At 36.5% G+C, this 9,241-nt stretch overlaps 1 protein-coding gene across 2 annotated transcripts; it reads left to right on the top strand.

The window, feature by feature from the left end:
- Positions 1-1,155: 1,155 nt before the first annotated feature.
- LOC103401466 (serine/threonine-protein kinase GRIK2) lies at positions 1,156-8,082 on the top strand. 2 transcript variants are annotated; one of them, XM_029088519.2, is made up of 13 exons: positions 1,156-1,399; positions 1,842-2,045; positions 2,421-2,806; positions 2,903-2,977; positions 3,064-3,108; positions 3,391-3,465; positions 3,816-3,903; positions 4,768-4,892; positions 5,692-5,787; positions 6,261-6,327; positions 7,105-7,220; positions 7,329-7,407; positions 7,510-8,082. In XM_029088519.2, the coding sequence occupies exons 3-13, from the start codon at positions 2,486-2,488 to the stop codon at positions 7,668-7,670; spliced, it is 1,248 nt and encodes a 415-aa protein (XP_028944352.1). In that variant the 5' UTR covers positions 1,156-1,399; positions 1,842-2,045; positions 2,421-2,485; the 3' UTR covers positions 7,671-8,082. The 2 variants fall into 2 exon arrangements, with proteins under 2 accessions (XP_028944352.1, XP_028944353.1); XM_029088520.2 differs by lacking the exons at positions 3,816-3,903; positions 4,768-4,892 and having other exon boundaries at positions 1,208-1,399.
- Positions 8,083-9,241: the final 1,159 nt, after the last annotated feature.

Below are 9,241 nucleotides of genomic sequence, written 5' to 3' on the forward strand. Positions count from 1 at the left end.
AGATTGATTGATTGTTCCAACACAATCTACATCAAATGAATTGCAGGATATGATAAAAAAATTTGTGGCCTCCTCTAAACCTTTTCACTAAAAATGGTTTACTCCATCAAGGTGTGTCTCTTCTTTTTTGGCTTAAAAGAAAAAGACTTCTATAAATCGAACTATCTCATGTGGCGTGTGTTGGTTTAATAAATGCATTGTTTTGTGGGATGAAGTTCCTAATATGCCCCTAAATATAATGGAAAAATGGACGGCAATAGTAAAAAAAGACCAATCGTACAACAAATTGTTAAATTTAAGGACTAAAAACTAAATAAGAGTTCAAAAACTAAACTAGGAATAAAATTCAGCGACCATTGTTATAATTAAGCCATTTATTGATTGATTGTTCCAACACAATCTACATCAAATGAATTGCAGGATATGATAAAAAAATTGTGGCCTCCTCTAAACTTTTTCATTGAAAATGGTTTACTCCATCATGGTGTGTCTCTTCTTTTTTTGGCTAAAAAGAAAAAGACTTCTATGAAACAAACTCATTCTCATGTGGTGTGTGTTAGTTTAATAAATGCATTGTTATGTTGGATGAAGTTCCTAATATGTCCCTAAATATAATGGAAAAATGGACGGCAATGGTGAAAAGACCAATATACAACACATTGTTAAGTTTAAGGACTAAAAAACTAAATGAGAGTTCAAGACTAAAACTAAACTAGGGATAAATTCAGCAATTACTGTTATAATTAAGCCATTTGTTGATAGAAACGGATTGAGATCGATAGATTGTTCCACACAATCTATATCAATGAATTGCAGGATAGGATCAAATTGTGGCCTCTTCTAAACTTTTTCACTAGAAAGGGTTTACTCCATCAAAGTGTGTCTCTTCTTTTTTAGCTCAAAGGAAGACTTCTATGAAATGGACTCTCATGTGAAGTTTTAGTCTAATCATACATTGGTATGTGTAAATTTTTTCCTCTGCATGACTTCAACCGAAATGCTATAATGACAATCTATCCATACTACGTGAGCCGCCTTCCGAATCAAAACTTCAAGAAAATGACATGTAACGGTCACTCACCTGCCCACCTACCATTCCATATTTTTCCAATTTTTTCTCTTCCCCGATGAACCATAAGCCAAGCAACCATTTTTACAGCCCCTACGCGTTTCCCGCAAAAGCACTTTCATATTCCCACTCCTGCCCCTCCTATATATGCACACTCCCAAATAACCCCATCTTTCTTACCAAATAAATTTTCCCCAATTTGCTCTCCTGCCCTCAGGTTTTTTTTTCAAATTCGCTCCTCCAAACCCCCACCCCTTACCCTGGGGAGAATTCAGTTCTTGCGATTGCACCATAACTAGGGTTTCCGTTCCGGAGTCCTCTCTTTCTCAGGTAAATCTATTCCAATCTCATCCCCCTTGATTCCAAATTTAGGGTTTTTAATCCCAAATTTTGCTTCTTCTTTCTGTTTTGGTGTGGGGTTTCTGAATTTTTTGATTTTCCAAATTAGGTTGATTTCTGATGGAGTGAAAAGTTTTGAGATTTTAAAAGTTTGGATTTTCCATCAATCACACCCATATTTTCACTTGAAAAATAAATGGTAGAATTGGGTTTTTTTATTTGTATTCTTTGTTTATTTTAAAGTATATCGATGCCGTTGTTGCTTGATGATTGTAGTCTGAGAGTTCCACGCAAACTTGTCCTTTTGTAAATTTCTGCTGTATTTGTTTAATGGGGTGTGCTATGTTCTTAATTTTTTATTTTATTGTTAGATTTATTTTCAATTTTGATGTTAAATTATTGAAATTCTGTGTCTTTGTGTAATTTCGGACAGGGTCAACGTATTTTTGGTTGGGGGAGGTGTGGGTTACAGCCTGCATTGGAGGATATATAAACTGGAGTCATCGCGATGCTGGGTTTGAATCGTGATGGCTTCAATATCGCGAGCTTTTTCTTTCATTTGGCTGAATGGCATCCACTTGAATAGCAGAGCTCAATTGGGCTATTGACGCCCTCTCCTCTCCCTCTGTAAACTCAGGTTTGGATTCACTGCCACAAACCCAAGTTGTTAAATTGTGATTGGTACGGTAGATTTTCGCCCGGTTGGAATTAGTATTTAGTTTAACATGAAGAAGAATTTGGAATGTACTTATCTGAAAAGTAAAATGAAGAACAAGAAATTCTAACAGAATGGTTTGGTTTGGCTGTTGCTTGATATGATTTTGCAGAAACAACTTGATGGTCAAACAAGAACCTTTCTTTCTGACTTTCTGTTTCAGTTCTAATTGAATTTTGTGAAGGCTAATATGTTAAAGTTACTACATATATGTGCGTGTGTGCGTGGACGCATTACATATATATGTCAGTCGTGAAATCTATGATTTGTATAATTATTTGATATGTTCTTGTGCAGGCTTCTGGAAAACATTTCGTTTGTTGGTGGGAGCTATAGTTATTACTACAAATATTGAGTTTCTAATGTTCCTTAAGAGTTCCTCTCTTGCTAGAATGATGGGCTGCTGCAGTTGCTTTGGCTTCATCAGAAAACCCAAGCGGAAACCAATGCCTAATTATGGATTTAATAATCACTGTTCCCAGGAGCTGTTGTTGGATGATGATATAGAAGATGATGATGATGGTTCATATAATGGTGAGGTTACAAGAACTACTCACGCTGATGAAAGTGAGCCACAATGCTGCGGTAATCGTTCTGAGGAGATTCTACACATCAGAGAACTGAATGGAATGATTTGTAGGCCAAGCCCTGTGAAGGAAACCTGCAAAGTTGTTCGCACAGAGGTAAATATTTTATGTTCTTTTGGGGTACAAGGTACCATAGGTTTAGGTTTGAATTCACTTCTCGTACCAGTTATACATTTTTGCATGCAATTTCAGGATGAAAATGGGAATAAGATGGTCAATGAGTACGTTCGTGAGTGTAAGATTGGTGCAGGAAGCTATGGAAAAGTGGTAATTTTTGTCACTGATAGTGGTTTTTCTCCCTACTTCTTACTGGAAATGTTTCTTCACTCTTTTTGTGTTGACATGTGCAACAGGTTCTGTATCGAAGCCTTGTAGATGGACAGCATTATGCAATTAAGGTAGTTTTTCTTTGTCTTAAATTACTGGCTTCAGTATTTTGGATGAAAGAGATAACTCTAGTCATGAAAAGTGCTTTTCCTGCTCCTAGGAAATTTCTGTGCAGTAGATGAAAAACAGTTTTGATTGATGATAACTTTGTAAAACTAATTTACTTAGATAAAGGCTAAGATAGCATTTAGTATTTTCTTGGTATGTTCAAGGTAGAGATTTGGTTGTGTTACTATATGATATGAGCTATTTATTTTTTTATTATAGAGGTTAAATAAGTTGAATTTTTGCAGGCCTTTCATAAATCTCATTTATTAAAGCTTCGAGTTGCACCTTCAGAGACAGCTATGACAGATGTTCTTCGCGAGGTATGCCTTTTATGTCTTCTTGTGTGAGTACATTTCTAGGTTCATAATGGGAACTCTTAAACAGTTGCCTTGTAGATTATGACTATTATATTTTCTAGATTCTTTTATTTCTTCTTGTTCAGGTGTCATATAAGTTTATTTGTGTGCATGTCTTGGGTCCGTAATTTATAATTGTGTTGTTGTAGTTGTCCAACAATGCTGCATATTCTACTCTACTAGAGCCTAACTTTTGTTATACTTTTGGGTTTGATTGCTCTTTTGCTTTTATATTAATGAAAGATAACTTAGGGTTCGATTTTTATTCACTCTATTGATGAATGCTCACTAATACTGTATTCCTTTACGTATAGGTTCATATTATGAAAATGTTGCACCATCCTAACATAGTTAATCTCATTGAGGTGATTGACGACCCAGAAATAGATCATTTCTACATGGGTACTAACTGCCTCTCTCTCTCTCTATATAAACTTATTTGCTTGATCCTGCAATGATGTTTGCTGTTCCAAACTTGTCTCAAAAAGAAAAATGATTTCAGAATGTCGTCCCTTACAACATTTTTCTGGAAACTCTGGTGGTTTTTAATTTTTATACATCTGAGTCGCTACGGAAATTCACCATACTAGTACAAAAAAATCAACAATATATGACCCAGTTGCCAAAATTAAAGGACACCATTGTCATGTCTTAATTTTTCTCATCAGCATTATTATTGTTATTTCGAACATTGAAGTATCAATATTTTTACAAAGTTTGTATTTTTGGACAACATACGTGGAGATGTATTGAATAAGACACATGGTATGTAAAAAATTATCTGGAAAAAGAAAGTGAATATCTTGTGTTTGTGAGATTATCCTAATGCAATATATTTTCACATTAGGATTACTTTCATGATCACATAACAGATATGTTATTCCTCATATTTTGAAAAATTACAAATTTTATGGCAAAATAAAATAAAATGAAAGGTCAAAAGGTCATCATATGTTAAATTTTGAGAAGATGACAAGATAGACAATGACAATGGTTTTCTTGGTAATTTTCCAAGTTGATACAATCAGCCCATATAAATAAGCATGTGCATCACTGAAGGTGACATTAAACCTTACAAACTCTATTAGACAACGGACATAACTAAAAAGGAAAAGAAATCATATTTCCATCGGAAAAAAATGGCGAGGGGACTTTAGACTAATTAATAATCGCTGTGCTTTAATGTTAAATGTTAACCAGTACCATTTGTTTAGGCCCATGCTTAACTGCAAGTTGTTCTTTTGCTTTTTCATATTCTGTTATCAGTTCTTGAATATGTTGAAGGCAAATGGGTTTGTGAGGGCTCTGGTCCACCAGGTGGCATAGGAGAACATACTGCAAGGAAGTACTTGCGGGATATAGTTTCAGGGCTAATGTACCTGCATGCTCATGTATGACCTTTAAAATTCAGTTTTGTATATATGCTTGGCCGAGCCCTTCTCTTTTTTCTGCTTTTGATGGGGATACATATTGTAAAGGAAATAAGTTTAATCCTTGTTTATCCATTTGGCCATATTTCTGGTGGTTAACACGTGGAGGATTTTATTTAATTTTCATGTGAATAATAAAACCATCTTAATATAGCAGGCACAGAATTCAATCCTTTTTAGTGTCAACGTATGTGCGCTTACTAGCTTGCATTGGTTATAGAAACAGCTGAAGCCAAATAGAAAGAACATTACAACTCTTTTTTCACACACATGTACACTATAAATGGGGATGTTAGTTGAGTTCTCTGAGTCACAGAACATTGCTTTTTTTACTCTTAACATTAGGGTACTTGTGTTTTGTATATCGTGTTTGGGGTAATCCCTCTTAGGTAGTTCTTGTGCATTATCCTATTTGATTGTTAAATCTGTTAATTGAGTTCTCTGAGTCGCAGAACATTGCTTTTTGCTCTTTACATTAGGGTACTTGTTTTTGTATATTGTGTTTGGGGTGGTCCCTCTTAGGTAGTTCTTGTGCATTGTCCTATTTGATTGTTAAAACTGTTGAATACTTATTTTATAACTATGATTGATGTTCCATTGTGTGCGAATGCATGACAACAATTTAGATTATCCCAGAAAAACAGGACTACGCATACAGCACTGTAGTTTTTTCCACCGCATATGATATGTATCTCACTTTAATGCACATTGGTTTTCCATTTTTACTGTTGTGATTTTCTTGTGGTTCCTTTGACAACAGAATATAGTGCATGGCGATATCAAACCTGATAATCTGTTGCTTAGTCGCGATGGTACGGTGAAGATAGGGGATTTTAGTGTCAGTCAGGTTTTTGAGGTAATGGAACTTCTGAATGTTGTACAGTTTAGACACTCTTAGGATTTTTCTTTATTTCAATTCTGCTGAAGGAGACCATAAGAGTTATTTTGCTGTATAATTGTCATTGACTTGAGTTTATTGTTTTGTGGATGTATTGCTACCTTGTAATCCTATGTTTGCATGGGGGACTTTCAAAGCGAAGGAAATTTTAAGTCAATTGGTAAAAATGCAATATAAGAAGATTACCAATGAACTACATAAGCACTACAAAACTATGCACTAAACAAAGGACTTTCATAATGACACCTTTGAAGGTACTTAGCCTAAGTTCCATGGAACTTTGAAGTCCCTTATCCAAACATAGGGTTAGAGCAATAAATTACTTTTCTGATTTTATCTGTTTAGTTCTTTTTTTACTTTTGTTTAAGCCATGTTATTTGGAGTAATAACAGTTCAGTGTTACAATTAAGTGTTGTGTTGGCTTCATGCAGGATGATCATGACGAGCTGCGGCGATCTCCAGGAACTCCTGTTTTTACTGCACCTGAATGTTGTTTAGGTTAGATTTTCTTGCTATAAGATAGGTCAAATTTTCTTTGCAAGATATAAAAATATGCAAGTGGGTCTTCCAGTGGCCTTTTTGGGCCTAAGGGCACATCCTTCTCCTCAAGAAAACTGGTGGAAGCTCCTGGATTCAATCTATCTAGCGTGAGCATGCGGTTAATTAAAAAAACGAGTATATATTCATCTGCAGTGAATAAAGAAAAATGGCATATAAAAAGTACCCATCTGCTTTGAGTGCGAGTTCTCAGTTGACCTAATTTGACGTATAGCTTGATCAGTGCCTACTAGATTTAAATGTGGACTTGAATATGTATCTGCAAATTGCAATTGAGTTCAGATCCATAAAAACAAAACAAAAAAGTCTAAATTTGATATGAATCTCAGTTTATACTACATACACACATCTAATTTTTATTCCTTAGGGGATATACTAGTGGTTAATGTTATAACTTCCTCAAGTAAGACTTGAGTCCAAACCTTGTTCAGTGTTATTTCATAAGAAAATAATATTATATAAATTTTTTATTTTGTGGTCTTAGAAGGCTAATTAATCATATAAAGTCATATGAGTATGCCTATGCTATTATTGATTTTTCAACTATACACAAGTCAGTTGGCCATGAATTTTTCCATTATCTCGAGTCTAAGTTTAAGAAGATTTCCAGGTTTTGATCTGATATCCGACTGCTAAAGTTAAAAGAAAGATGATAGAAAATCTATAGTTTTGTAACTCAGGAAGATTAGTACCTTACAATTATTTTCTGATCAACAGGGCTAACCTATCGCGGTAGAGCTGCTGACACATGGGCAGTAGGGGTTACTTTGTACTGTATGGTATTGGGACAATACCCATTCCTTGGAGACACACTTCAGGATACATATGACAAGGTATGAAGACACCAGTATTCCTATGCAAAACCTAAGTATGTCATAAGTTTTTAGCCGGTGTTTATGGTGTTCCCTATAACTTATCTGATTGGAACTTTCTCCTTGCAGATTGTTAATAACCCTTTAGTACTTCCAGATGATATGACCCCACTGTTAAAAGATTTACTTGAAGGTCTTCTTTGCAAAGGTTGGTGACAAGCAATATTTTGATTTGCGGTTGGTGCTTTTCAGTTTTTTTGCAACTCTGTCATCCTTAATTCTTCCCCCCCCCCATTTGTATCTTATGTAGACCCAAACATGAGGTTGACACTGGAGGCTGTCGCAGAGCATACTTGGGTTATTGGAGATGATGGGCCGATACCTCAGTATTCATGTTGGTGCAAGGGTAAGAGTTTGCGAGAGGAATCTAATGGGATGAAAGATGAGTGTAGCATAACCAATACCGACTAGAGAGTTTAGGTTGGATTTGTTTATTGTACAGTAGAAAACTTAGGTTTTGCTCCTTCTATTTTCTCTCTTTGGGCTTGCTATATGATCTGCAACTGCAAGGGAGGTTAATCGTGACAAAAACAAGTCTCAAAGAAACTATCTGCAACTGCAAGGGAGGTAAATCGTGACAAAACCAAGTCTCAACGAAACTTTTCTGGAAGCCTGGAACACGCCTTGCCTTGACCGAAAAAGGAGGCAAGATGTTTCGGCTTTCCAATTTTGGTTTTCCAATTGCAAAAATTGTTCCGGTAAACTGGCTTTTTGGAATTGTCATGACTTTCGTGAGAGAATGGTGTTGTAAGTTATACTGCATCCGGCCCTTGGAAACTTATCGTTTTTGGACTACCTAAAGGAGAAACAGAACCTTTTTCTCTGTTGTGTATTTTGTGTTGCTTCGTTTCCTCTGCTACACTTAGTTTTATAGAACAACTCACCTGGTCTGAATAGTGGACCATTCCTATCTCTGCATAAGCTCATCCAGAATCTCACACGTCAAATGAATGGCCACTTTGGAATCTATTGTAGGAAGTACTTCTGCTCAAAAGCGTTTTTCTTTGTATCGGCTAGTGCCTGAAGCAAAGCTAATTTTTGTTACACAAACAATCTGGTTGCCGTAAACACTACAACCAATGTGCCTGAAGCGCTTTCTTTAGAAAAGTGCTTGGGAAGTGCTGTGTAATTTAAAAGTATTTGAAGTTTAGAACTGTCTTTGGAAAAGTATTGCTATACTTGCCACATTTGTACAACCTCCTTAATAGAGATAGGACCAGCAACACGTGGTATGTGGCACCCAACAAATCGTCGCACAAGGAAAACTCGAATTTTGTAGCCACCATTATCCTTCTAGACGGACAAAATTATGACTTCTTGTTGATGCACAGAAATTAGGAGGTAAGACATCTGGTGGCAGCTGCAGTTTGTCCAACATGGCGTTGCATTAGTAGAGGGCAAAATCAAAGATTTTCTACTTGTGTGAGGGCGGAGGGTGATCGGAGCACATTTTCCATTCGTTTTTGTCATCCGCCATGTCGAAGTAAAACATTTTAGAATATAAAGACGAGACAAAGATTGCATGGTCGAATGCAATAGGACTGCCACGCTCTTCTGGGCCTGGATAGTACGGCTTCAAAACTGGAGGTTCCGGCGGATCTAACCAGACCAGCGTCGAATTTCTGTCGAGAAGACCTCAAAAGAGGGGACGAAGTGGACACCAGCAAGGCTAATGGGACGATAAGAAAGAGCGAAAAGGCTGGAACTTCCCTTGTATTAAGGTTGGCTCCATTTGTGTGCCGAACTTACGTGTATCAATATACCAGACATCTTTGCATGGATGATATCTCATTTGGCCTTTTACGGGATCGTATCTGCTTCTCGCACCGCCGGCAGTAACAATGTGGTTGCCATAAACACCGCAACCCATGTGGACCGGAAGATTGGTGCCATGAACAAACCATGCTACGCGTAAACTACCTTTGCAGGGCGATGAAGATAACAATTCGCTCAAATCGATAGAACGAACGGCAAAAACAACC

The sequence above is a fragment of the Malus domestica genome, chromosome 11 (assembly GCF_042453785.1).
Source record: "Malus domestica chromosome 11, GDT2T_hap1".
In the NCBI taxonomy this organism is placed as follows: Eukaryota; Viridiplantae; Streptophyta; class Magnoliopsida; order Rosales; family Rosaceae; genus Malus; species Malus domestica.

Bases quoted from the DNA above. Each gene is read 5' to 3' on its own strand.
- LOC103401466 (XM_029088519.2), top strand. From the start codon at position 2,486: ATGTTCCTTAAGAGTTCCTCTCTTGCTAGAATGATGGGCTGCTGCAGT. The intron at 4,893-5,691 runs GTATGACCTTTA...CTTTGACAACAG, and splicing joins TAATGTACCTGCATGCTCAT to AATATAGTGCATGGCGATAT. The intron at 5,788-6,260 runs GTAATGGAACTT...GGCTTCATGCAG, and splicing joins GTGTCAGTCAGGTTTTTGAG to GATGATCATGACGAGCTGCG.